The following is a 27,185-nucleotide window of genomic DNA, read 5'->3' as shown; positions in this document are numbered from 1 at the left end:
TTTAATACTCGTGTGGATGGCCTCACACATTTTATTGTTTAGAGTCAACTGGCACTTTTCATCCCACTGTTATTGTCTACATCATTTTGATAATGGTACTGATTTTCTGATGACTTTCCTAGACTGTAAACGACCGCATCATCCGCATACAATCTAAGAGAGCTGTTCACATAGTCTCCTTAATTGTGTATGTAGATTAGGAACGGCAGAGGGCCTATAAGACTTCCTTAGGTATCACAAGATGTCACTTCATTTTTATTCGACGACCTTCCATCATTTACTACGAACTTTGACCTTTATGACAGGAAATCACGAATCCATTCGCTCAACTGCGACGACACTAAGTAGGCACGCAATTTAATTAAAAGCCGCTTGTGAGGAACGGTGTCAGAATCTGCAAATTTGGAATCAGTTTGAGATACCATGTCGATAGCACTCATTAGTTCGCGAAAATAAATATACGATTTTGTTTTACAAAAACGATGTTTTCTGAATTCGTGGTGACTATGTCCCAATAGACAGTTTTCTTCGAGGACGGTCGAGGTGACTTAGTAGACGTAAGCACCCACAGCGCGTACGTGAATGATTACCGTTACAATTGCCTGTGACAGGTAGAACGGGCACCAAAGTGCACTGACACTATTCTTGTTCAGTCTTGTTAGCAGACCTGGTAAGGTACAGCACTGGATGTGAACAGCGTCAGATGTAGAGTGGGTGACTGTGACAGGTCTGCTTCCTTGGCCGAGTGGTCAATGTGACTGACTGCCATGCAGCCGGGTTCGATTCCCAGCCGGGTTGGAGATTTTCTTCATTGAGGGACTAGGTGTTCTGTTGGCTTTATCATCATTTCATCATCATTGACAGAAATATCGCCCGATATAGCGTCAACTGCAAAGCCTCGCATCTCGGAGACCTACCTTCACCAGGTGGCGACTGCCGGCCATCGATGCCATACGATCGTTTCATTTGATTTCAGTGTGAAGGACAGGGAAATGTTGAGTGCGCGTGTGAGATCGTGTTGTCAGCACCTGACAGAATTTGAAAAGGGCCCCATTGTCAGTCATTAATTGGCAGGCTGGTCCAGTCGCGCAGTATTCAGATGCATGGAGCATACGAATGGGACACCATGGGGACGTGAGGGTACTCATACTCTTCAAAATTCTGGTAGACCACGTGTGGCCATTACAAGAAAGGATCACAGTATTGTGCACTAAGCATATCGTAAAACCCTTACAACCGTGCCTGCCTTCTATCAACAAGTAATATGTCCCCAAACATTCTCTGTCATACCGCAGCATGGTTGGAGACTAGTAGCGGATGGATACGATATTATTGTTCCATGCGGAGATGGCCAATAACACAAAAACAAAGAAACGGGTGAATTTGGAGTGATGCAGTGACCGGGAATTACGGACTTTTGATTTGTGGCTTCGAATAGTCTTCAGCGATGAATTGCGGTTGAGCACTAACAAAGATGATCAATGTTCGCGAGTAAGGTATCGAACTGGGGAGAGGTCACATCCATCCAGTTTGTTGTAGAGGCACATTGTTGTTACTGCTGGCGTTACGGTGTGGGGAGATTCTGGTAACGACTGAGGGAACTTTGACAGCACAAAGGTATGTCAAGGACATTCTGCGCCCTTGTGTGCTACCTCTCATCCGACAGTATCGTGTGCGGGATCAGCTCGCACATTAACCCCATCCCAGTGGCAATAATCCAGGATTCATTGACTAGTAACACTTATACGCCAGCTTGCGCCAGGAGAAGATACAACAGCTTCGTGACACCCTCCCCAACCGAATCACCGGATGCATCCCGATCAAACGTTGTGCAACGTTATACTGATGCATGGGCTCATACTGCTAAGTTCTTTGTAAATCTGACGTGACTTTGTAATCATTGAAATAACATCACATACTCTCTCAACCAATGAAGTCTCATTACTCGTACATTTCCTCGTCCCCTTCTGGGTGCCTCACTATCTGTGTCAGGCAATTTACACGTAATATACAGGGTGAGGAAAAATTCGCGCACCCGGACTTTTCGTACCGTGATTCCTCACATACAGTGCAAAAATGTCTCTCACAAAATTTCGTCCTGCGCGTATTTCGGGCAGTAAATGGACTTAAGGATTGTAATCACGTGTACTGTAGCTATCTCTGTCAGGGGATAGTAATAGTGCTGTGCAGTTGACGCAGTAGACAGAGTTTTGGGTTAGCATGCAACAGATCGAGGGTTCGATTCTGGGTCGTAGATTATTCGTTTTTATTTGCTAAAAGTAGTCTCTGTGGTACGGTATCTGCGGTCTCAGTCGTCCTACAGCGATTACAGCAGGTCTTCTACAAAACGTATGCAGTTACGTATTACGAACATAGAAATCGGAATACAATCTTTGTCATTTGTCAGCTTTTAAAGAAACCTTTTGCGTGCCGCGGACGCAAATTGTTTCGCACCACTGCATCTACTAGATTCCAAACTTGTTTTGTGTGCACCTCCATCCTGTGGTCCCATCGATTAGTTCCAACTATTATTCTTGCCACGTTCATGTCCATTAACACCGTTAGGACCATACGTCACCAGTAGGGCTAGCAACGTGCTTTGCAAATACTTTCGGTGGCGCCATTGGGCGGAGGGTACTTAGAAAACGGATTTGGGATCTGGTAGTTGCAGTTGCGCGAAACAGTTCGCCTCCACGACGTGCAAAAGGCTACTTTAAAAGTTGACCAATGAAAATAATTGTACTTTCATTTTTGTGTCCGTAGTACGTAACTGCAGATGTTTTGTAGAAGACGCACTGTAATCGCTGAATGACTGTTAAGACCAGATCCCGTACCAAGCACACTACTTTTAGCAAATAGAAACAAAAAATATGCCTTAACTCAGAATCTAACCATCGACTTTCAGTATGCCAACCCAAAACACTATCCATTGCACAGCAGTGCTCTGTTTGCTGACAGAAGTAGTTACCGTCCATGTGATTACAGTGTTACCAGATTGCTAATCTTTAACGTCCATTTACTGCCCGAAATACGCGCAGGACGAAATTTTTTGAGGGACAGCTTTGTAATGTCAGTATGTGAGAATCGCGCTGCGAAGTCCGAGGATGCGAATTTTCCGTCATCCTGTGTATACGTGATATTCTTAAACGCATTTCGAAAGTGGCGAAGATCAGATGTTTAAATGAGCCTCTGATATTCAATTATTTGGAAATATGTCAAAAATGTAGGCAGAGGGAAAAATTGGATGCGACCTTTTCGAAGAAAAAATGGCCACGTAATGTTTTATCTCTTCCTGCAACTATCATTAAAATGCCATATAATACATAACAGAATACTTTGCACACACAGTGCAATATGTAGTGTTCCTGGAAGACATATCGATGTTACGCATCTGTAAAGAGTTTGGCTACGATAGAAATATTAGACTATCAAAAATTCTATCTTAGCTACAGGCTAATGTATCATCTGTAACACAGCGTCTTCAGCAAAATGCTATAAACAAATGAACATCTCTCTCCTACATCGATTGGTTTTCTTAGGACAGTTAACGTTTGTTGAGTCATTTAGTAGTAATGACTATATTTTTAACATAAAGAAATGTTTGCTTTAGCAAGTATTGCAACGTAGTTGTTTTTAAATTGAAAGCTATAGGGAAATTCAGGTCATATGCAATGTAACCCACAGCTGCACTTGCGTATTAGAAGTTTTGTTGTGATGGTGAGTAAGTAAGTTACCGTACGTGCAATAACATTAGCTGCCCTCACATGTCTGCCGGTTTGGGTAAGTGTAGATCGTGATGTGCACCGTACGCTTTTTCCCCTCCCAAGCTGTCCCGTCGCATGCCGCATCGGCTTGTACAATGTCCCTGCTGAGCGATGCGAACAGATGGGCATGGGTGGGAACACGCATCTATGTATCGGGTTACTGAAGTAGCTACACATTATACACTGTGTACATTATGCAAAAATAGAGTGGAACTATGTATGTTTAATGTGAACATTGTATTGATAACTTTCAATCGTATCACTTAGCTCGTATCACTCAGTGAAAGGATTTCCACAGATCTGATAAAGTTCTAAAGTCAAAGAGTAAACAGCTTCTTCAAAGAGTAAATATTTTTCTCTGATTCGTGTAATATTCTTCAAATCGATCAGTATCTTCTCCTACGTACTTTAGAAACGAACCCATGTTATTCCTGAGCTCAAGCAACAGACAGAGCTACTTTCGCTTTTATGGCAGCAGTAAGGATAAAATTTCCAATTACGATATCCCTTTTTTTGGTGATGTGATTTTGATGTAATAAAGCCCTTATGGTGCCACAAGCTAAGCATAAAATATCTATGAAAACCCCATGAAAAAGGTTATCGTGTTCACACAGGCACATACGACTGGTTTGGATAAAATTTTAATCTAGAAATCGTTTTTTCTTGCGATTCAAAAATGGTTCAAATGGCTCTGAGCACTATCGGACCTCACTTCTGAGGTCATCAGTCGCCTAGAACTTAGAATTACTTAAACCTAACTAACCTAAGGTCACCACACACATCCATGCCCGAGGCAGGATTCGAACCTGCGACCGTAGCGGTCCTGCGGTTCCAGACTGTTGCGCCTAGAACCGCACGGCCACCCCGGCCGGATTAGCAATCCGATATTGATAAAATACAGCCCATACGGTACCACAAGCTATGCTCAAATCACCTTGAAAAGTCGTCTGGTGATTTTGGAGATCAGCGTGTTCAAACAGAGAAACATAGATTCGGCGATTTTAGATAAAACTGTAAATCATGAGACTTTTTTCCGTGAACCGATTTTAAAGAAATTAAGCCTATCCGTTGCCCCAAGCTATGCTCACAATAACTACGAAATCTACATAAAGTTCCTCTAGCAGTCTGGAGATTAGAATGTTCAAACAAAACCTAAAATCGCGATATCTGACTTATGTGATATGATTTTGATGAAATGAAGCCCATACGACAGCCCAAGCTATGCTCAAGTTATCTGCAAGAACCGCATGAAATGTTGTCTAGTAGTATTAACGAATCGTGTTCTGACAGGCAGGCACACACGACAGTTTTACAGATTTACTGTTAGTATATAATAGGTTAAAAGAACCGAAAAGAAACAACAAGAATGGAACACCAAGAACGAAGTGCCCAAATTATTAAAGGTATTAAACAGGGATGTAGTCTTTCACATCTTATGTTCAATCTAAACTCCGAAGAAGCAATGACGGAAATAACAGAAATGTTCAGGAATGAGATTAAAATTAAGGGTGAGAGTATACCGAGAAACAAAAGAAGTGAAGTGTTTGAGATGTGGAACGTTGAAAATTTGGAGGACCGAAAACGTAGAAAACGTGGAGATTCTACGCAAAATAGCGAGGAAAGGAATAAATTGGCGAGCAAAAGATGCAGGACGGTAGGACATGTATTAAGAAATCAGGTGATAACTTCCAGCAGTAGAGCGTAATAACTTTTGAACAGGGCAGAAATACGAATATATCTAACAAATAATTGAAGAGTTTAGATGTACGTGCTCCTGTGAGATGAAGAGTTTGGCGACTGGTGACCCCTGCGGTAATATATTACCAAAAATATTATTTTAATCAAACGCAGGAACAACAAGTACGAAAATGACAACTCATGTGGCTGTATATGGATTACGGCAACAGGTCGTTTTCTATTAAACATTGTTAACCTCTTACCAGATGAATATTACAGGTTGCTAAATTATAATTAATTTCTCAGTTCAGATAAATCCTTACCTAAACCTCACTTTAATGAAATCTCACATGTGTTCTTTACTGAATCGGGTGTAGGAATATAGGAACTATTGAATCACCAGGGCAGTAAATGTTACTAATAAGTAGAGACCGGATTATATGCATCATAAAAACCTTAAAATAATTATTAAATAAGCATGAAAAATTCTCAAAAAAGCATGAAAAGTATCTAAATATGCAGGATCAAATAATAAAAGAACATAATGAGGAAAATCTTTGGACCAAGAAGTAAAGATGGTCTGCATTATCCAAAACTCAATGCAGAATTATATAAAAATATTTCCAAAATAACAGACAGAATGCGCATGAGAGGAATCCAATTCATGGGACACTTAGAAAGAAATGCACGAAGTCCGTACATTTAAAGAACAAAACTACAAGACCGAATTGGTACAAACAGACGGAAAAAGACCTGAGCCAGTTAGGGTCTCCAACTCTACATGACAGAAATGAAATCAGAAAAATCACAAACGCACGGGGTTATGAGGAAGAAGGGAGAAAAAATAATCGATATACGTTGTCTGATGAACGAAAACTAGCTCATTCGTTGCATATGAAGGAATACTGGGCGAAAAGAAAGGCCAACAAATGTTGATTATGCATGGTCGTAAGTGATACATCCGTGAAGAAGAAGAAGAAGAAGAAAAGAACATGGTAGTTACTATGTGCATTATACGTCAAAGTGGAACCTGTGAATATTAATTACGAGGAAGAGCGCCGGCCACGAGAAAAATCGGTACATTTAGAAAGCTGATATCATACTACACTTTCTGGTAGTGGTTAGGAAGGAGGCCTTTCCAGGATTATTTTCTAAAAATTCACAAAATGGGGACGCGTACCGTGTTTCAAGAATAGTTCCTATTTTGCTATGGTAGTCGGTAACAAGCGGATGCGATGCGAGTAATTCGCAGCGAAACAATCGATATGTGCAGGACCAACTTCGAGACATGTCGCACGCAAAGGGGCACGTTCAAAAACTCCACAATATTTTATTTAAAAAACAACATACAATCATGAAATTTTTCGAACAGCATTAACTGTTTATTGATACTATTAGACCAAAGCATCACTTACAATTAATTTTACGTTTTTCTACTCTTGTAAACATAAACCACAAAGTATTATTCCAAATGTTTGGTAGTAAGATTGTGTCTTCGATCACTTGAACATTTTTATAAGCGGAAAAGGACCGTTCTATATCAGCTAAGGTAACTGGGTAGTATTTGAATTTGGGTGCTATGTTGGCACTTATTGTTTCTGGTAAAAGTACTTCTGTCCCATTAATAAAGCTATCAATTTGGCACAAGGATTCGTAGCCTGGGTTATTGTTTAAAATGTTTTCAAACTTGTCTTTAAATTTTCTTGGGAATACCTCCGGCAAGGAGGAGTTCACTAGACTAATTTTATTCGTTAACTGAATAGATTCATTCAACGCCAAACCTTGACTTTCAAGCTTTTTAATACTTGTAAGTGTATGGGAAAAATGAGTGCTAATCACAGCAATTTCTTCTTTAATGCCGGAATCATTAAAAGCTTCCTTGCACTGGCAAACTGCCAAAGGCTCTGCAGTATTGTGTACTACCCCTCTACGGGTCTCTAAATGTTCATTGTAAAACAATACAGCTTCGACCTACGTACTCTAACGAGTTACCACTGGTTTGGGAGGTAAAGACACATTTAGCAGTTTTCCTTTGTAGGTCGTGATGCGAGCAGGAGTATTTACAAACACTTTCTTCGTGCGTAAAATCATTTTTTTTACATTCACAAACGTGGAACGTACTTCTTCAGCAAGGCGATGTACTCCATGAGCAAAGCACGACATATGAATCAAATTGGGATAAAATACTCGGAGAGCTTTTCCTGTTTTGATCATGTAGGTAGCAGCATCAGAAATAAATATACACAACCTTTCATCTGTAGAAGATTCTGAAAATATTCTTCTGATATCCTCAGTCACAATGCTTTCGATCGTAAAATAATTTACTTTTTCAAGTTCTTTACAGGCCGCTAAGTAGGAAGAAGAAGGCTTTTCTTTTAAAGCACCAACAATTAAATTTGCAGTGTAATGGCCACAAGTATCTGTAGTTTCGTCGACTGAAATCCAGATAACGCTGTCTCTGAGTTCATTGCGTATTTCTTCCAGAATGTTTACGTAAATTGTCGGCATGTAATTTTTACCTAACGTTCATTCACTAGTATATTTTAAGCAATATTTGCGCAGGAAGTCTTTGAGGATAGGGCTCGTACGTTTGCTTGCAATGAATGCTTCACATGTCATAGATCCATGTTAAACTAACTTTTTTGGTTACATTTGGACAAATCCCTGCTTCTGCAACTTGCTGTTGTCAGACGTTGTCGTGATCCTTCCTTCTGCATTGCTACCATATGAAGACTTGACATGCTAACTATTTTGAACTATTTTTGCACGAAACTTTTTTCTCGCAAACTCGACGATGTAAAACGATTCAATCACATGTAAATGTTCCAGGATGGTCAGGTATCCGCGAATCGACGTTTTTTTTCCAGGGGCATGACACACAACACGTTGCACACTACACGTCGTAAACACGTTCAACTGTGTACAAGTAAATACATAGCTAAAATGAAACAATAGTTGTGCGACTGAAAGCTTGTGTAGTTTAATTTAATTGTTGGCGACGCGTCCGGTATGACAGCTAAGGGATTAATCGGGGGCGGGAGCGCAGGAGCATTGACTCTTGTCTGCATGCTCCTGTTCCTCTTCTGTAATGATTTGGCTAGGCAGTGGCCTCTCCGTTAGCGACTGTACGCAGTTCTAGGTCGCGGTCAATCTGTGAGACATGCTAACTAGATCGAGCTAGAGATCGCCGGTCTAAATTGTAAACACAGTGCAAAAATTTGCATCGTCACTACTTTTTAGTTAAAATATGCAATAACCGGTGAAAAGGAGCCAAATATGCAAATGAATATAGAACACGCAAATTAATAAGCGATGGAGTTCTGGCGTTAGGAACTTGCTTATTAATAATAGTGATGCTGTAACTGTTGGTTGGTAATATTTACTGACAAAATGCAACCTAACGCTAGATTGAGTGCTTACGGCTATCCTGTGTGGCCGTTTTTTAGTACGACTTCAAAAGAGAGAGAGATTATTAATTTATCACCAATGCATCGATTCTCGATTGTGTTCAGGAAACGTACGGATTGATTACGCGAATAATTGACCTTTTGACCCCGATTGCCTTCACCCAATCAGAATCTTCAATGAAAATACCTAAGGGAGCTATTTGAATATAAATGGAAATGAAAGCAAATTAGTGGAATTTCGTAAGAGAAATATTAACAGGTCGGAAGTTGAACACATTAGTGGTCTCCCAAATACAATCGAGACACTGCGATAAAGAGCGAACCTGTAACAAAGCTCATATACAATTTGAACATCATTTTTGGTTAGTGAAAGAAAAGAATAAGAAAATTACTGCATCGTAAAATATTAATTTATTTTGAACAAATTGGTATTAAATTTCTAATCATTGACAAATACGCAATAAATGCATGACTTACATCTGATATTTATTTTGTGGATGGCGCAATCCAATAATCGCTCCTTTGTCAGTCCGTTCCTTCTTAAAATTAAATGTCCTTGCGTGTGCGTAAATACATTGTATCCACACCCGAGTTACCGAAATGTTTGTTCGTCGTTTCGTATACTGTAGTTTTTACACAAAGTAAAAATACAACTTGTAGCAATGCTATGTAGTATGTCTTAAAATGTCGGCGACCAAAAGTACAAGGGATAATGAAGTCTCTAGAATATTTCTTAACAAAAGATAGTTTGTTTTTTCTTCTGTTTCGCAGCTTCTTGCTGTCAAGCGCTGAGGCAATGATTTTAAATATCTGCGCCCAGCGGGTCATAGTGTTTATTTAGAGTATCTAAACGCTAGACGCGCATCTTGGCATAGTCGCATATTTTTTTAAAAAAAATTTCATCTCTTTGCTCTCGCGCTGTGATGGTTAGCATCTTTACGAACTACGGCTAGTTGGCTGTTCTTTTCTTTTATGACAAATATCTCATATGCAAAGTATCTGAAATCCAATAATATTACAGAGTATATTGAGATGGAAACCTATAAACGCGATTCGTATATTCTGTTACCCATCAAAACGTTTATACGTCTTTTTACCACCAAAGTAAGCTGGTGATGTGTCAGTTAAAACAATTATTAGGACCTGACTAAATCTATTGTTCAATGCCTCAGGAACAGTTGTAGCGCAAAATCTGCGTAAGCGTTTAACTAGTGCATAGTCGTTTTGCCGGCTACACGGTGTTTCAGAGATAAGCTAACTAGTGCGCTTGAGGCATGACGCAATACGCTTAGCGTTACAAACATAAACCGCCGGTACCAGCGTAAATGTTTGCAGCCTCCTGGGACTAGTCTAGCTAGTAACTCAGTTGTGGCAGGTGGTCAGTTCACGCAGCGATGGGCATCGAGAAATACAAGGGGCGCGTAGCACTGGTTACTGGCGCCAGCGCAGGCATCGGTGCTGCCATAGTGCAGGCGCTGCTCAAGCATGGACTCGCCGTCGTGGGAATGGCCAGGAGGGTCGAAAAAGTTAAGGTAAGGACTTTCCAGCACTGCAATGTATTCGGGATAAAATGCCTGTTATCAAGAAAACATTTACACGCTCAATACACTACGCTGAGGCCATTGCTAATTCATACTAGGTAATAAGAAGATTCAAGGTTATTTAACAGTAGTATTAGCTGCGGTATTTACATATCTCATAAAAGGATTGGACAAACAGTGCTGTGATTATGAGTCGGAGTTGCAGCGAGTGGAACTATGGATATTTTTAAAATTTAGAACGTGTCTTCTGTGCAGCACGGCAGTTTTAGGTCTTCAGGTGATGTCGCGTACGAGCAATGCAGAATAGTAGTATCTATGATGTGAGTTCAGTGCACTGCGCATGTCACCAACATCAAATTAGCTTTGCTACGTGCCTTCGTGAAACGCTATTTGTTTACACTAATCAGTAAGAACGAAAACTTACTGTTGCTAGTTTTTCCCGGTTTTACAGACATATTGTTATTAATAACAGAAATGATGAATAATTATATGTACCACAAATGTATAATCATGGCTATCACGCTAGTAAAAGGCACTTCATATGTTGTGAGACAACGCGTAATTAAGATTACTGTCTCTGGACTAACTGATGACACTGCATGGTCATATCCTGACTACTGAAGTGCCAGATAAATTGGACAGTGTGGCGGCGTGCTGGAACTCACCCTTGATTATACAGATCTCCAAACTATTACGGTTATTTTAAGGTTGCCACAATATGAATTGTATTTCGTGTACATTTTACGAAGAGAATGAGTACGTCCGATTAATATTTAAGCGTTCCTTAGAATGAACGAAGGTTTAAAAAATGGAAATATTTTTTGGACAAAATTTTTTTCCCTTTTAATTTCTGGCAAAAACTAACAATCACTAATGTTTTTCGGGACATTTATTCTTTGACTAGGAAGGCACGTCTCATAATTATTTAGAGTAGAGACTTTGTAATACAATAAAGTGCAATACAGAGCTTAAAAAATAGCGGCAGCTACTTCCACTCTTTCCAGAACAAAGAAAAAACTATCAAAATTGTCGCAAAGAGGTGAAATGGCGTTGCGTTTATCTGCTCGAAGCTGTAAGCGAAGTTCATTCCAATAATCGAATGCATATTGTTAACAGACTCACGAATAGTGTGTACAAAAATCCCACACACATTTGAACAGCATCGTCTGTACCACAGCACAATGAAATAATCTTGATCATCTTGAACTCCACGTCTGGTTCGTTTTAATATTAGTCAGAAAACATCACAATTGTATTGATACACATTTATTATGTTATATCTAGTGACGATCAAAAGAATATCAGTAAGTTACCTGCACAACGAATCAAAAATTTCGGATAAAAGCTACATTTATGTTCTACATGCAACTCACACAGCCAAAAGTTTTCATAAGAAATTCTCACTGAGTTACGCCGACATCATGATTTAGGAAGTCTTAGTTATCTCTCATAGCTTTAACGGCAAATTCTGGAAGATGACGATCACAGAAACACTCCGTCGACCGCCTAGCATATGCTCAGCGACAGAGGCAAACCAGTGTGTTTACGTGTTTACATGTCATGGACCGGTCATCTCTGGAAAGTGTACAGTACACAACGTGCCCTGTAGTCTGCACTCACTGCTCTGTTTACTTCTGGCAGGCGTTCTACGAAGTGTTAGAGCCTTATACAAAACACAGGGTATTTACAACAAGAAATGTCTGTCCACTTGCACCAAAATTCGTCACTACAACACTGTAATCAAACCTAAGATGCTGTACGCCAGTGAGACACTGATGTTACACACAAGGGCCGACCTTGAGAATATTCTCACACAGGAAAGAAAAATCAGTAGGAAAATTATTGGGCCAAAACTCACGAACGATAGATATAGGCTTCACTCCAGGGACACCATAGAGAAGTTCTCCAACATCGCAGCGGACATTAAAAGAGGCGACTAAAATTTTATGGACACATAAGCAGACTCCCACAGACCAGATTCACCAACAGAATCCTCAGGTACATCCAGCGACTCAAAACCACCACACCCTGGATGACACAAGTCAAAACTGATCTGGAAAGACCTCAGATAGATTCAGCGGACGTCATGGACAAAAACGTCTATAGACGCAAGGTGTACAAGTGGGAAGTGATGTCAGAGAAAACAGCACCTGAAGGCCAAAGTGGTAGGAAGAGAGGAAGAGAGTCTTTAGTCAACGAATGAAAGAGTACTGGAAGAAAAAGTAGTCATAAACGTTTCGTGTGGTCTTGATAGAAGGCGTGTAACGTGCGTAATAATAATAATATATGTTTTATCTTTCATTCCTAGCTGCCCATTTTTCTCCAGTATGTCTAGTTTACATCTCCCTGGATAATTTTCAGATCTAGGTAGTAGAATTAGCAACACGTCCTGTCTGTATCAGATACAAACATGACTGGTTGGTAACACAACTACATACATCTGATGGTGATCCAGGGACATCTAAACTACTTACACTGTAAAAAATTTTGCACATGGGACTGAAAAATTAACGATTTATGATTTTTTAAAATATCAGTACAGTTCGCTAAATTCTTCGTGTATGTGTTCTGTGCATCACCTATATTGAAAATCATGACTAACTGGAGAATTACCATTATATAAAATAACAGAAATTTATTAATAATAATAAACTGCATTAAGAATAACAATAATATTGATTAGTTTAGAACATTATTTTGAACTCCTGTTTAGTGACATCAGAAACAAAAAGGCTAAGAGGGGAAGACTGAAATGAGTAACTGTAGCTGTTAAGAAACAAGAGATAGAGGATTCTGTAACAATGGGCAGGGAAAAATGATGAGGAGGGGTATTTATAGGAGTGAAGTGCGGATGTGTAGGAGGCAAGGTTATTGTGATATAAGGTGAACCATTAAATGTGTTTTGAAGTTTGGAAGGCTGATACAGGAAATGATTTGGAGACAATGGCTGTGTTATGTCGCGGTATATACAATATTTTGCTTCGTTGAGAGGGAGTATTTCTGTGGTGCTGTTTCGATTGCAGTGTCAGGGTTGATCGAGTAAACAGAAGATATGTTACTGCTGAAAAACTCTTGAATTTCCAGCCGGATGGCACTGTTAAAATACCTGACGTTTCGAAGAGTGTTACAACTCGTAATATTCCACCAGAAGATGATAAATGTGGCATTTTTCGAAACATTGCGGTATTTTAACAGAACCAGCCGATTGGAAAGCCAAGAGCTTAGAATCAGTAACATATGTTGGAGAGCCAACAATCGCTTATCAGCTAGTAGCTACGATAATTGAGGCACTAGCATGGGAAAGATCGTAATTGCCAAAAAATTCAATTTTGAGGTTTTGTACCGAGAAGACAGTATGTGGCCCTGCTCGTATGTGGCGCTGCCAATGGCATAAGAAGGTAGCATGTATAGATATAATCAAACTTAGCTGAAAATTTAGTCACTAGATAGTGAAAGCTGTATGTTCAGAGTTTTTATAACGTGCTGCAAACAAGTAATAGCGTTTGTTGTGATACAGATCTATGTTTGTATAATAACTACCTCTTTCATTTAGAATTCATTCCTAGCCAACATGTAAGTGCCTTTATAAGTGTCTTGAATCCACTCTGATGAAGCTATATCAAATCTTCATACAGAGTTTTGGAAACAGACAGATAATGTACAAGGAACACATCTGTTGGGTCTAATTAACATCACGAGTATTCAGAGAAGGTCTGATGGAGAATACCACGATCCGCCACTCTCAACAATGTTTAGAGGGTGTCACGTATGCCCTCAGATACAGTTTGTATTGGATTACCCTCCACCCAATCGTTGATGCAAATTTAGGTTATAGGAGGCAGTTGTCAAATTACAGTCTGTGCCCGTATGATGGTGATAAACCAAAAAGTTTTTTAAGCTTATGGAGCGAGGGAATTGTTGGTCATGTTGGAGCTAGTAGCTAGTAGCTAGTAGCTACAAGTGTAATGTGATGCGAATACATAGAAACATAGGTCCCTTATCATTTAGCTACAAAATAGCAGGTCAGCAACTGGAAGCAGTTAATTCCATAAATTATCTGGGAGTACGCATTAGGAGTGATTTAAGATGGAATGATCATATAAAGTTGATCGTCGGTAAAGCAGATGCCAGACTGAGATTCATTGGAAGAATCCTAAGGAAATGCAATCCGACAACAAAGGAAGTAGGTTACAGTACGCTTGTTCGCCCACTGCTTGAATACTGCTCAGCAGTGTGGGATCCGCACCAGATAGGGTTGATAGAAGAGATAGAGAAGATCCAACGGAGAGCAGCGCGCTTCGTTACAGGATCATTTAGTAATCGCGAAAGCGTTACGGAGATGATAGATAAACTCCAATGGAAGACTCTGCAGGAGAGACGCTCAGTAGCTCGGTACGGGCTTTTGTTAAAGCTCCGAGAACATACCTTCACCGAAGAGTCAAGCAGTATATTGCTCCCTCCTACGTATATCTCGCGAAGAGACCATGAGGATAAAATCAGAGAGATTAGTGCCCACACAGAAGCATACCGACAATCCTTCTTTCCACGTACAATACGAGACTGGAATAGAAGGGAGAACCGATAGAGGTACTCAGGGTACCCTCCGCCACACACCGTCAGGTGGCTTGCGTAGTATGGATGTAGATGTAGATGTAGATGTAGATGTAGAACGAGCACAATCGAACGACATTTACAAATATGGGCTAACAACTATACAAAATCAAATAGGGGTAATTCTGGAGTAGGTTTAATAATGAATAAGAAAATAGGAGTACGGGTAAGCTACTACAAACAGCATAGTGAACGCATTATTGTGGCCAAGATAGACACGAAACCCATGGCTACTACAGTAGTACAAGTTTATATTCCAACTAGCTCTGCAGATGACAAAGAAATTGATGAAATGTATGAGGAGATAAAAGAAATTATTCAGGTAGTGCAGGGAGACGAAAATTTAATAGTCGTGGGTGTCTGGAATTCGAGTGTAGGAAAAGGGAGAGAAGGAAACGTAGTAGGTGAATATGGACTGGGGCTAAGAAATGAAAGAGGAAGCAGCCTGGTAGAATTTTGCACAGAGCATAACTTAATCATAGCAAACACTTGGTTTAAGAACCATAAAAGAAGGTTGTATACATGGAAGAACTCTGGAGATACTAAAAGGTATCAGATAGATTATATAATGGTAAGACAGAGATTTAGGAACCAGGTTTTAAATTGTAAGACATTTCCAGGGGCAATGTGGACTCTGACGACAATCTATTGGTTATGAACTGTAGATTAAAACTGAAGAAACTGCAAAAAGGTAGGAACTTAAGGAGATGGGACCTGGATAAACTGAAGGAACCAGAGGTTGTACATAGTTTCAGGGACAGCATAAGGAAACAATTGACAGAAATGTGGGAAACAAATACAGTAGAAGAAGAATGGGTAGCTTTGAGGGATGAAATAGTGAAGGCAGCAGAGGATCAAATAGGTAAAAATACGAGGACTATTAGAAACCCGTTGTTACAGATGAAATATTGAATTTAATTGATGAAAGGAGAAAATATAAAAATACAGTAAATGAAGCAGGCAAAAAGGAATACAAACGACTGAAAAATGAGATCGTCAGGAAGTGCAAAATGGCTAAGCAGGGATGGCTAGAGCACAAATATAACTATGTAGAGGCTTATCTCACTAGGGGTAAGATAGATACTGCCTACAGGAAAATTAAAGAGACCTTAGGAGAAAAGAGAGCTACTTGCATGAATACCAAGAGCTTTGATGGAAACCCAGTTCTAAGCAAAGAAGGGAAAGCAGAAAGGTGGAAGGAGTATATAGAGGGTCTATACAATGGTGATGCACTTGAGGACAATATTATGGAAATGGAAGAGAATGTAGATGAAGATGAAATGGGAGATATGGTACTGCATGAAGAGTTTGACAGAGCACTGAAAGACCTGAGTCGAAACAAGCCGCCGGGAGTAGACAACATTCCATTAGAACTACTGACAGGCTTGGGAGAACCAGTCCTGACAAACTCTACAATATGGTGAGCAAGATGTATAAGACAGGCGAAATACCCTCAGACTTCAAGAAGAATACAATAATTCTAATCCCAAAGAAAGCAGGTGTTGACAGATGTGAAAATTACCGAACTATCAGTTTAATAAGTCACAGCTGCAAAATACTAACACGAATTCTTTACAGACGAATGGAAAAACTGATTGAAGCCGACCTCGGGGAAGATCAGCTTGGATTCCGTAGAAATGTTGGAACACGTGAGGCAATACAGACCCTACGAGTTAACTTAGAAGAAAGATTAAGGAAAGCGAAACCTACGTTTCTAGCATTTGTAGACTTAGAGAAGGCTTTTGACAATGGTGATTGGAATACACTCTTTCAAACTCTGAAGGTGGGAGGGGTAAGATACAGGGAGCGAAAGGATATTTACAATTTGTACAGAAAGCAGATGGCAGTTATAAGAGTCGAGGGAGATGAAAGGGAAGCAGTGGTTGGGAAGGGAGTGAGACAGGGTTGTAGCCTCTTCCCAATGTTTTTCAATCTGTATGTTGAGCAAGCAATAAAGAAAATAAAAGAAAAATTCGGAATAGGTATTGAAACCCATGGAGAAGAAGTTTGCTGATTACATTGTAATTCCGTCAGAGACATCAAAGGACTTGGAAGAGCAGTTGAATGGAATGGAAAGTGTCTTGAAAGGAGGGTATAAGATGAACACCAACAAAAGCAAAACGAGCATAATGGAATGTAGTCGAATTAAGTCGGGTGATGCTGAGGGAATTAGATTAGGAAATGAGACACTTAAAGTAGTAAAGGAGTTTTGCTATTTCGGGAGCAAAATAACATGATGGTCAAAGTAGAGAGGATATAAAATGTAGACTGACAATGTCAAGGAAAGCGTTTCTGAAGAAGAAGAAAAATTTGTTAACATCGAGTATAGATTTAAATGTCAGGAAGTCGTTTCTGAAAGTATTTGTATGGAGTGTAGTCATGTATGGAAGTGAAACATGGACGATAAATAGTTTGTACAAGAAGAGAATAGAAGCTTTCGAAATGTGGTGCTACAGAAGAATGCTGAAGATTAGATGGGTAGATCAGATAACTAATGAGGAGGTATTGAATAGAATTGGGGAGAAGGAGCTTGTGGCACAATTTGACTAGAAGATGGGATCAGTTGGTAGGACATGTTCTGAGACATCGAGGGATCACTAATTTAGTGCTGAAGGGCAGCATGGAGGGAGACCAAGAGATGAATACACTAAGCAGATTCAGAAGGATGTATGTTGCAGTACTGGGAGATGTAGAAGCTTGCACATAATAGAGTAGCATGGAGAACTGCATAAAATCAGTCTCAGGACTGAAGACCACAACAACAACAACTGTACAGAGCAAAATAAGAACCGTGTGGTTTTAATGGTCCTAATTTAACTTGCTGAATGAACTTTTTTGATCCTGTGGATTTGAAATTTCTAGTTTCAGGAAATTTATATGTGCCGTGTGATAGGGAATTTTGCAGCAATGAGAAAAGAAAAAGGGATGCAAAAGCATCATTCCAGAAAAGGTAGGGGAAATGAATCGAAGTGCTAAAGATGTAAGGTAATAATGTAATAATGATGAAAGATGAGGATTTTTCTGCAGAATGTGACACGTTTTTGGACACAGCTCATTTAAAATCAGTTGCCTCAGTTGTATTATTTTTCCCATAATAGAAACAAGATAGTCTGTGAATGATATTGAAACGTGGACACAGCACAGAATGTTAAAAAAAGGACAGTACTTCAGGTCAATCAGTAGTCTGCAGTGCTTGCAACACGTTCAGAGACGACCATTTATCGCCGATGTAACCTGATTTTAGCTCAATTCATGAACTCTTCCAGAAAGACTGAGCACTCAAATAAGGCCTATTGATTATTAATGTGATGTTTCGATTTTGTTTTGTGGGAAACGCTGAGTTGGTCATCGTCTGCTGGGAGCAGACGATGTTGCTTCTCGTTCGAAGGAGAGCACAGGATTACCAACTTAGGTTTCCAGTACCTGAACAGAGAGGTTTACCCATCATAGTCCAAGGGTGTATCGAAGGCTGCTTTTGTGTGTGAGGTTGGTGACGGAGGGCTACCCTTCTGGTAGCTTCCGCTGCACGGGGAGCTAGGTTATCTGGAAAGAGAAAGGTGCACTCTTCGGTGAACGCTTTTTGAGTACGGATCGTAGTTCTTAAGGGGGGTTTCAAGTGATAGGAAGCAGGTTGAGTTAGGATTTCGTTATGTTTAACTGTTGAAATCCTTAAGAACTTCAGCTCAACTGAAGCGTGTAAACCGAGTATGATTTTTAATGATTTTAATCTTATGTTTTGTGGAAGATGCTTTTGTCTTTGTGGGTCGATTTTGTAACACGTGTTTGGTAATCAATGACCCTTCTGGTCCACCACGGCACCGCAATAGGCTTTATTTTGACAGTTTGGTTGCTTAATGAGCTATAATTTCTGCAAGAATATCTGTTCCTTCGTGTGCTTTCTACAAAGCAGAACAACAGTTTGATCCGTAATGCACCACGTGCTCTAGTTCGGCCGTTTGCAAGCAGCAGACGCAGTTAGTATGTTAAATAATTATCGCACATCTTCGTGTATTGGTTAAACGTCTGTCCGGAACAGTGCATGCGTAGAATCGTAATGCAAATCTCATTGAGATATTTTTATGGTACTAATGCGAAGGAGATGATAGTATAATTGTCTCCCACCCCTGTCTTCTGTTTCTTCTTGCTGTTGTTAAATTGTGCTCTGTCTCATTCTCACTAATTCTCACTTAAATATTTCTAGTCAGGCACCAGTTATATGTAGTTAGGATGTGCAACCAAATATTTAATTACAATAAATAATCTATGTGAAAGATAAATTCTTTGCTGTCGATCTTACCGCCTTAAGTCGGTAGAAGGGCCAGCTACTGCCTCTTATCTGATATTTCTAAAATATATGAACAATGATGGTCACACGGATCAACACTATATTCACAAGGGATCCTTATTGTTACGGCGCGCAATACTGTTACTAAGCCTAAGTAAGGTTGGGAACGAGCATAAACATTCTGGAGCGGCACGAAGTCAGTCTACCGTCACAGAGCACAGAGGCGCCATTGACAGGCATGACGATTTTTCGCATTCTTGCGTGTCTTTTCTTAGAATAGTATCCAGTGTAACTTTCTGACTACTGGCGATTAAATTTGGCGAGTTGAAGAAGTACCTGATGTCTTAATTGCTATTTATTTTCCTTGAATACAAAAAGTTAATTGTAAAACATCCCTCTTGGGTCGTGACTGTTAACTGGACCGGGCCGGCCGGAGTGGCCGAGCGGTTCTAGGCGCTACAGTCTGGAACCGAGCGACCGCTACGGCCGCAGGTTCGAATCCTGCCTCGGGCATGGATGTGTGGGATGTCCTTAGGTTAGTTAGGTTTAATTAGTTCTAAGTTCTAGTCGAGTGATGACCTCAGAAGTTAAGTCGCATAGTGCTCAGAGCCATTTGAACCATTTAACTGGATACGATAATTTCCCTGTCGTTCGTGTGGGTGATTTTGTATTATGTCATGACCTAAGAAAACCAGACACCCTACTACCAAAACTACAGTACTCCCATCTTACCTACGCTGGTCGCTTTCTTTCACGGTGCAGTAACACTCAAACCCAGATCTCGCCTATTGGTATTGAACTGACTCACCAGTTAACAGTTGTACGTGGTGGTCTAGAGAAGAAATTGTTGACTGTGGGTTGTCTTTAGCGCACTTTCGAATCCATGCAACAATGAGCCTTAGAAAATATCGCCGAGAATTGAAAGCAGAGGTCTGCGCGAAAGGTATGTAGTACCTACATATATTATTAATTCAATTGTCGTGCGTCCTTACATGTTTATACTTAAACTAAACAATTATACTGCTGAACAATAATTTCGACTACAATACATACTTCTGCGTCGTAGCTGGCTCACTGGCAGTTCAAAGGATGCCAGCATCCTCGAAGACAGCTATTGCAGAGTTTGTAGGAAATACCTACACGCCCACAAGACGTATCTGCAGAATTATGCAGAAACAGGTCTCAAAAATGAAAAGTGGGTACCCTCAAAAGCAACAGCAGAGATTAAATAGTTTTGTACAAGTCGTTGATGAAGCGGAAGGAAAAATAGGTATTTGTATCTGTTTACGTAGCATGCACTCTTCGATGAAAACCGTTGATCATCTAAGAGTTTTGATAAATGCCGGCCGGAGTGGCCTAGCGGTTCTAAGCGCTACAGTCTGGAATCGCTCGACTGCTATGGTCGCAGGTTCGAATCCTGCCTCGGGCATGGATGTGTGTGATGTCCAAAGGTTAGTCAGGTTTAAGTAGTTCTAAGTTGTAGGGGACTGATGACCTTTGAAGTTACGACCCATAGTGCTCAGAGCCATTTGAACCATTTGATAAATAAGATGACTTAAGAAATAATTCACAGAACCAAATGCTAAGCTCTCATCAAAAATGTTACTGCATGATGATTACTTGATGCTTTATTGCGTGACGTAATGAACCCGACTCGTTAATTACCGACGAGAACACATACACTCCTGGAAATTGAAATAAGAACACCGTGAATTCATTGTCCCAGGAAGGGGAAACTTTATTGACACATTCCTGGGGTCAGATACATCACATGATCACACTGACAGAACCACAGGCACATAGACACAGGCAACAGAGCATGCACAATATCGGCACTAGTACAGTGTATATCCACCTTTCGCAGCAATGCAGGCTGCTATTCTCCCATAGACACGATCATAGAGATGCTGGATGTAGTCCTGTGGAACGGCTTGCCATGCCATTTCCACCTGGCGCCTCAGTTGGACCAGCGTTCGTGCTGGACATGCAGATCGCGTGAGACGACGCTTCATCCAGTCCCAAACATGCTCAATGGGGGACAGATCCGGAGATCTTGCTGGCCAGGGTAGTTGACTTACACCTTCTAGAGCACGTTGGGTGGCACGGGATACATGCGGACGTGCGTGAGCGGAAGACGGCGTAACGGTGTGCGGGACCGTAGCCCAGCTTCATGGAGACGGTTGCGAATGGTTCTCGCCGATACCCCAGGAGCAACAGTGTCCCTAACTTGCTGGGAACTGGCGGTGCGGTCCCCTACGGCACTGCGTAGGATCCTACGGTCTTGGCGTGCATTCGTGCGTCGCTGCGGTCCGGTCCCAGGTCGACGGGCACGTGCACCTTCCGCCGACCACTGGGGACAACATCGATGTACTGTGGAGACCTCACGCCCCACGTGTTGAGCAATTCGGCGGTACGTCCACCCGGCCTCCCGCATGCCCACTATACGCCCTCGCTCAACGTCCGTCAACTGCACATACGGTTCACGTCCACGCTGTCGCGGCATGCTACCAGAGTTGTAGACTGCGATGGAGCTCCGTATGCCACGGCAAACTGGCTGACACTGACGGCGGCGGTGCACAAATGCTGCGCAGCTAGCGCCATTCGACGGCCAACACCGCGGTTCCTGGAGTGTCCGCTGTGCCGTGCGTGTGATCATTGCTTGTACAGCCCTCTCGCAGTGTCCGGAGCAAGTATGGTGGGTCTGACACACCGGTTCAATGTGTTCTTTTTTCGATTTCCAGGAGTGTATTAGCAACGAAACCAACAATTGTTACAGTCAAAATTTCAATAGAAGAAAACTGGATAACATAAATGCGAAATCTGTCAACGTTACGGGACCCGAACTTAGAAAATTGTTTGGGCTTGCTATTCTTATGGGAATTGTAAAAAAAAAGCAAGGATCGTTGATTATTTGTCAACGAAAGACACACCGATGTTTCGCAAAACGATGTCCCGATTCAGACAAATATTATAATTTTTACATTTTTCCGACAGCAACAATAAACCGGATAATACCAAGCGGCTTTTCAAAGTGCAATTGATTATTTCTCTAAAAAGTCAAAAGATCTGAATTGATGAAGGAATGATACCGTGGCTTCGACTGTGAAACTTTGAAGTTTACAATCCGTCGAAATTTACGAAATAAGGCATACTCATCGGATACTGTGTGATTCGAGTACGAGATACATTTCCTCATTCAAGATACATTCCGGCGCTGGACAACCTGCAGCAAAAACAGTGATGTCACTATTGACACCTTCTTATGGATTATGGAAAGTGGCGTCACCTCTATATGTATAATTATTAAAACAGTGTAGAATTTGCAGAGAAGTTACTTGAAAAGAAAATTCGAGTTTGTGGAAAGATACGGCAAAATATGAGATTTCCGGAAAAATTAAAGCCCGCAAAAGGCAATGTGTTTGAGGCTTGTCATCAACGGAAAGGTGACAAGCGGCCTGCGAAAAGCCAAGTAATTCGAATTAGCGCTGGCGGCACCAAGCGAATAAATCAGTACGAGACGTGAGGACGGGAATGTGTTAATAGAGTGAGCAGGCGTAGCAGTATGGCGACTGGCAAATTTTTAGAAGCCAAAGACGTTACTTTCAATGACATATTTTGCTTTTTCTGTAGTACGTAGCAGGCGACATGGCTGTGATTAGCTTGGCACATGAGAACCTTGCGCATTTTCCAAGAAGCGGATGTGTTTAGTTGCTTATTGCCGTTTCGCTTGACTAAATGTACAACGTGAGTTAGGAAGCGACTTTAGCCTGATTAATTGCAACAGAATACGTCGTGTGCGTGCTGTTCTCTATTGGGTACTTAAAATCAGCTGCCGATAATAGCATTGTTTCGGGAGGGACGTGTGAAACAGCAGTTTTGAAATGACCTGCTGCACGTGTTTTGCTCATAAACGCGCGTCAGTTAACAGCCGATACGGCAAACGCTGTTGCGGTACGTGACAAACTTCAAGCAACAACTAGTTTTAATCAGGATACTGGTTATCGCTTGTTTTCCTCCTCCTTTGCTTGTTGCCCTCACTTCAGTGCAGAGCGGAGCGGAAGTCTGTTGACTATCCAAGACAGCGCTGCCAAAGCATAGTTACTCCAAATGGTTCAAATGGCTCCAAACATTATCGGACTTAACATCTGTGGTCATCAGTCCTCTAGACTTAGAACTACTTAAACCTAACTAACCTATGGACATCGCGCACATCCACGCCCGAGGCAGGATTCGAATCTGTGACCGTAGCAGCACCCTGGTTCCGGACTGAAGCTCCTGGAACCGCTCGACCACAGCGGCCGGCCGCACAGTTACTAAACACACCCTTCCGAAATGCCTTCACAAAAGAAGACGAAGTAAATATTCCAGAATTCGAATCGAGAGCAGCTGCCAACATGAGTAACGTAGAAGTAACTATCCTTGGAGTAGTGAAGCCACTTAAATAACTTAATAAAAGCAAGTCTTCTGGTCCAGACTGTATACCAATTAGGATCCTTTCCGGGGATGCTGATGCATTAGCTCGAAGCTTAACAATCATATACAACCGTTTACTCGACGAAAGATCCGCACCCAAAGACGGAAAGTTGCACCGGTCACACCAATATTCAAGAATGGTAGTAGGAGTAATCCACCAAACTTACAGGCCCATGTCGTTAACGTCGATATGCGGCAGTATTTTGGAACGTATGTTGTGTTCAAACATTATCAATTACCTCGACGAAAATTGTCTATTGACACACAGTCAACAACGGTTTAGAAAACGTCATTCCTATGTAACACAACTAGCTCTTTATTCACATGAAGTGCTGAGTGCTATTGACAATTGATTTCAGATCGATTCCGTATTTCTGGATTTCCGGAAGGCTTTTGACACTGTACCACACAAGCGACTTGTAGTGTATTTGCGTACTTATGGAATATCGTCTTAATTATGTGACTGGATTTGTGATTTCTTGCTAGAAAGGTCACAGTTCCTAGTAACTGACAGAAAGTCATCGAGTTAAACAGAAGTGGTTTCTGGCGTTCCCCAAGGTAGTGTTATAGACCCTTTGCTGTTCCTTATCAATATAAACGATTTGGGAGACAATTTGAGCAGACGTCTTAGATAGTTTGCAGATGGCGCTGTCGTTTACCGACTAATAAAGTCATCAGAAGATCAAAACAAATTGCAAAGCGATTTAGAAAAGATTGCTGCGAAAATTGGAAGTTGACCCTAAATGGCAAAAAGTGTAAGGTCATCCACATGAGTGCTTAAAGGAATTCGTTAAACTTCGGATACACAATAAATCAGTGTTATCTAAAAGCCGTAAATTCAAATTAAATACCTAGGTATTACAATTACGAACAACTTAAAATTGGAACGAACACACAGAAAATGTTGTGGGGAAGGCTAACCAAAGACTGCGTTTTATTGGCAGCCCACTAAGAAAATATAACAGATCTACTAAGGAGACTGCCTACACTTCGCTTGTCCGTCCTATTTTAGAATACTGCTTCGCGGTGTGGGATCCTTACGAGACAGGACTGAAGGAGTACATCGAAAAAGTTCAAAGAATGGCAGCAGGTTTTGTATTATCGAGAAATATAGGGGAGGGTCTCACAGAAATGATACTCGATTTGGGCTGGACATCATTAAAAGAAAGGCGTTTTTCATTGCGACGGAATCTTCTCACGAAATTCCAATCACCAACTTTCTCCGCAGAACGCGAAAATATTCTTTTGACACCGACCTACATTGAGAGAAATGATCGCCACCATAAAATAAGGGAAATCAGAGCTCGTACGGAAAGATATAGGTGTTTATTCTTTCCGAGCGCTAAGCGAGATTACGATAGTTAACTGTGAAGGTGCTTCGATGAACCCTCTGCCAGGCACTTAAATGTGATTTGCAGAGTATCCATCTAGATTTAGATGTAGACTGTAACAGCTTCGAGCCAATGCAGGCGTACACAAGTTGCTTTCAGGGTACTTTTGACCCACGTGTGTCGTTGTGGAACAGAAATATACACTCCTGGAAATTGAAATAAGAACACCGTGAATTCATTGTCCCAGGAAGGGGAAACTTTATTGACACATTCCTGGGGTCAGATACATCACATGATCACACTGACAGAACCACAGGCACATAGACACAGGCAACAGAGCATGCACAATGTCGGCACTAGTACAGTGTATATCCACCTTTCGCAGCAATGCAGGCTGCTATTCTCCCATGGAGACGATCGTAGAGATGCTGGATGTAGTCCTGTAGAACGGCTTGCCATGCCACTTCCACCTGGCGCCTCAGTTCGACCAGCGTTCGTGCTGGACGTGCAGAGCGCGTGAGACGACGCTTCATCCAGTCCCAAACATGCTCAATGGGGGACAGATCCGGAGATCTTGCTGGCCAGGGTAGTTGACTTACACCTTCTAGAGCACGTTGGGTGGCATGGGATACATGCGGACGTGCATTGTCCTGTTGGAACAGCAAGTTACCTCGCCGGTCTAGGAATGGTAGAACGAAGGGTTCGATGACGGTTTGGATGTACCGTGCACTATTCATTGTCGCCTCGACGATCACCAGAGGTGTACGGCCAGTGTAGGAGATCGCTCCCCACACCATGATGCCGGGTGTAGGCCCTGTGTGCCTCGGTCGTATGCAGTCCTGATTGTGGCGCTCACCTGCACGGCGCCAAACACGCATACGACCATCATTGGCACCAAGGCAGAAGCGACTCTCATCGCTGACGACGACACGTCTCCATTCGTCCCTCCATTCACGCCTGTCGCGACACCACTGGAGGCGGGCTGGACAATGTTGGGGCGTGAGCGGAAGACGGCCTAAAGGTGTGCGGGACCGTAGCCCAGCTTCATGGAGACGGTTGCGAATGGTCCTCGCCGATACCCCAGGAGCAACAGTGTCCCTAATTTGCTTGGAAGTGGCGGTGCGGTCCCCTACGGCACTGCGTAGGATCCTACGCTCTTGGCGTGCATCCGTGCGTCGCTGCGGTCCGGTCCCAGGTCGACGGGCACGTGCACCTTCCGCCGACCCCTGGCGACAACATCGATGTACTGTGGAGACCTCACGCCCCACGTGTTGAGCAATTCGGCGGTACGTCCACCCGGCCTCCCGCATGCCCACTATACGCCCTCGCTCAAAGTCCGTCAACTGCACATACGGTTCACGTCCACGCTGTCGCGGCATGCTACCAGTGTTAAAGACTGCGATGGAGCTCCGTATGCCACGGCAAACTGGCTGACACTGACGGCGGCGGTGCACAAATGCTGCGCAGCTAGCGCCATTCGACGGCCAACACCGCGGTTCCTGGTGTGTCCGCTGTGCCGTGCGTGTGATCATTGCTTGTACAGCCCTCTCGCAGTGTCCGGAGCAAGTATGGTGGGTCTGACACACCGGTGTCAATGTGTTCTTTTTTCCATTTCCAGGAGTGTATATGAAGATTTTATCTGTTCAGACATGTCCGAAACAATAGATATCATCGGTGACCTTGTAGCCCATTGTTTTAGAATGAAATTACAATGAAATCACTACGCTTAGCTGCATACGGGTGTTGATATACGCCAACGGGCACACGTGAAAGTGTGTGCCCCGATCGGGACTCGAACCCGGGGTTTCCTGCTTACATGGCAGACGCCTCCGAGGAAATATATATATGGCTAAGGCTCACCGGCCATTTGACCACCCTCTTCTGAGCGGATGCACAAACGGTGCCCGAACTCTTATGGGAATCGGCAAAACGCTGCGAGTAATGAATATAATGGGCAGGGCACTATGAATAAAGTGCGGGACAGTAAGTTGAGAATATGGGTGTCACGGGAGGCGTGTCAGAGATACGTCCCTGCAGTCGCGCTATCCTTTGTGCCCTCGGTGGCTCAGCGCCTGCCATGTAAGCAGGAGATCACG

General features: G+C 42.0%; 1 protein-coding gene across 1 annotated transcript in view; it reads left to right on the top strand.

Moving 5' to 3' along the window:
* The first annotated feature begins 10,192 nt into the window (after positions 1-10,192).
* The window catches only part of LOC126336365 (farnesol dehydrogenase-like), a 79,502-nt gene continuing 62,509 nt past the window's right edge, over positions 10,193-27,185 (top strand). The window contains exon 1 of the mRNA XM_049999971.1: positions 10,193-10,380. Within this exon, the coding sequence (XP_049855928.1) occupies positions 10,243-10,380 (138 nt within the window). The 5' untranslated portion in view covers positions 10,193-10,242. The remainder of the gene's footprint in view (positions 10,381-27,185) is intronic.

This window comes from Schistocerca gregaria, chromosome 2 (assembly GCF_023897955.1).
Source record: "Schistocerca gregaria isolate iqSchGreg1 chromosome 2, iqSchGreg1.2, whole genome shotgun sequence".
NCBI lineage: Eukaryota > Metazoa > Arthropoda > Insecta > Orthoptera > Acrididae > Schistocerca > Schistocerca gregaria.
This window is presented reverse-complemented; position numbering and strand designations above follow the sequence as displayed.